The 2,054-nt window shown below is 45.3% G+C and overlaps 1 protein-coding gene across 1 annotated transcript; it reads right to left on the reverse strand.

The window, feature by feature from the left end:
• Window positions 1–132: 132 nt before the first annotated feature.
• FOXG_16474 (uncharacterized protein) lies at window positions 133–880 on the reverse strand (the record flags this gene model as incomplete). Its single annotated transcript, XM_018396491.1, has 3 exons — window positions 133–562; window positions 622–701; window positions 767–880. The coding sequence occupies 3 exons, from the start codon at window positions 878–880 to the stop codon at window positions 133–135; spliced, it is 624 nt and encodes a 207-aa protein (XP_018257063.1).
• Between the last annotated feature and the right edge of the window lie 1,174 nt (window positions 881–2,054).

The following is a 2,054-nucleotide window of genomic DNA, read 5'->3' on the forward strand; positions in this document are numbered from 1 at the left end:
TGAAAGTTTTGTTTTTCTTTCGCCTTATGATATGTATTTAGTACGACATCTCTCATCGCCATGGCACTACAGACAAAGCGTAGTCGAGGATACTGGTTATGGCAACCATGAAGAAAATGTCTATGCGTGTATCTAGCTCATACTACTCCAACTGATATAAATTCCCCAGACGACACTAGCCAAGGCGACGAATAGATTTCTCCCCTCAGCAGTTCTGAGAAAGATGAAGCTAATCAAACTAACAGCCGGCCACAGCTTCCAACCTGCAACGAGGAGAGGATAGAAATCCTCGTGCGCCTTGTTCAGGATGAATAACCAGTCAATGCGTGTGTAGTCAAATTTATACCCCGAAGAAACTGAAGGTACCACCGCTGATTTCGTAAAGTTTATAAAGGCACACAAGAGAAAGGTGTTGACAACTGCCCCAATGGTCTGGTCCAATATGGTTTTGACAAGTGTGTTGGGCACGCTGAGCTTATCGTTGGCAGCTTTACCGTGCCTCTTTGAAACATCCTTTTGCCTCGAGTTATAGCTAGGGAACTTGGTCTCAAGGTAATCCTGCCTACACTAGGTCAACAGAACAAAACGAGTATATACAGTTTTACGTGAGGAATTACTTACCATAGGTAATTCGGAGGCGTAGATATGGCTGTCCATATAATGAATTGTGATACGGGCATCCACTCTACCGAGATGGGTTTCTGTCATTTCGAGGTCAACTCTGTTTCAGCCATAACGTAATATTTCATACGAAGATAATACTTACACCGAGACGGTATGCCATCAGCACCTGTGCTAACAAGTTGGAAGATGCTGCCAGGACAGCACTCTGCAGGGTAACTGATACCAACGGCGAGCTTTTGAAGTCTGAGAGAGCCATTTCAACACTTTTGCAACCTTGGGGGTTAGCATATTAGCTACCCGTGAACACAGAAAACTTGTAACCAATATTTTACCAGAGTTGGAGTTATTCAAGGGACCGTTTTGCTTTATCAAGCGGCTTGTTACGCAGGTTGGAAAAGGTGGTGGGGGGATTACACAAGAGACATGTAATAAAGAATTACACATCCATCAGATCGTATACATAGCAACATTAAAATACTTGTGCCTCGATCATCCGATGATTTCAGCCGCATCCGTAAAATGTTGCCGTAAGTGCGAGCATCTGGGACTGCCGTGTTCTCTTCTTAGCGTAGCCGTGGGGCCTCTCGGTCCTCGGAATCTCCGACCGTAAATCGTAGGTATACCGCCTTAGCTCCAGAGTCTCGGACTAAATCAGAATTTGTAATTAGTTCCAAGAAACAGAGCTACGCAATCCGTTCGGTAAAAGAAAAACTTGCGGGCACCGCGATGAAGTGTAAGGCTATGTAAATCCGTTTAATCGCAAGTGCAAACTCCGACGCCGCCGGTCCTGGCTCCAGAGCGACTTGATATGGTAATAGTACAGGCTATCGCTCAGTGTCTTCCTACCGGCTCACCAAGGGGCCCCTCGGACTCCGGGTTTGGCAAACCAAAATCCCCGCTTGATTCGAGAAAAGACAAAACTCCGCTTTCCGTCAGCCAAAAATCCATATCTTGAAACTCAAAACCATTGTGCATGGGAAATTGGAGGCCCTAGTAAAATATCAGCATGAGGGGCTCACATATCTCAGGCCACATCTCACCTGAAAGCCAAGTGACTCCTCAAAATCAATCGTTCCTATACCGCTGTCTCGACTCTGCCATAGTTCCGAGCCTCGTGGATTTGCCGAAACCTCTGGCTGAGTTATGCTTGAGGTGCATGTACATTCCACAAACCTGGTAGCTATTTGTAGGAACTGAGCTAAAATTGTACCAAAGACCGTATTTCCGGTTACACATTGCAGCCGCATGAAGTACGATGTGGCTATTTGCATATACAACAGGTTCTTTCTCGTTTCTTCGTGACAGGGATGTTCAATTACAAAGTCAAACAAGACAAATAGCGCAGCCTGCGGCATGTTATATTGTACCCTGTCATCGCGATAAGTATATAAATGCAAAAGAAGTAGATCAATGTACACTACCTACCATGG

Source organism: Fusarium oxysporum, chromosome 11 (assembly GCF_000149955.1).
Source record: "Fusarium oxysporum f. sp. lycopersici 4287 chromosome 11, whole genome shotgun sequence".
In the NCBI taxonomy this organism is placed as follows: domain Eukaryota; kingdom Fungi; phylum Ascomycota; class Sordariomycetes; order Hypocreales; family Nectriaceae; genus Fusarium; species Fusarium oxysporum.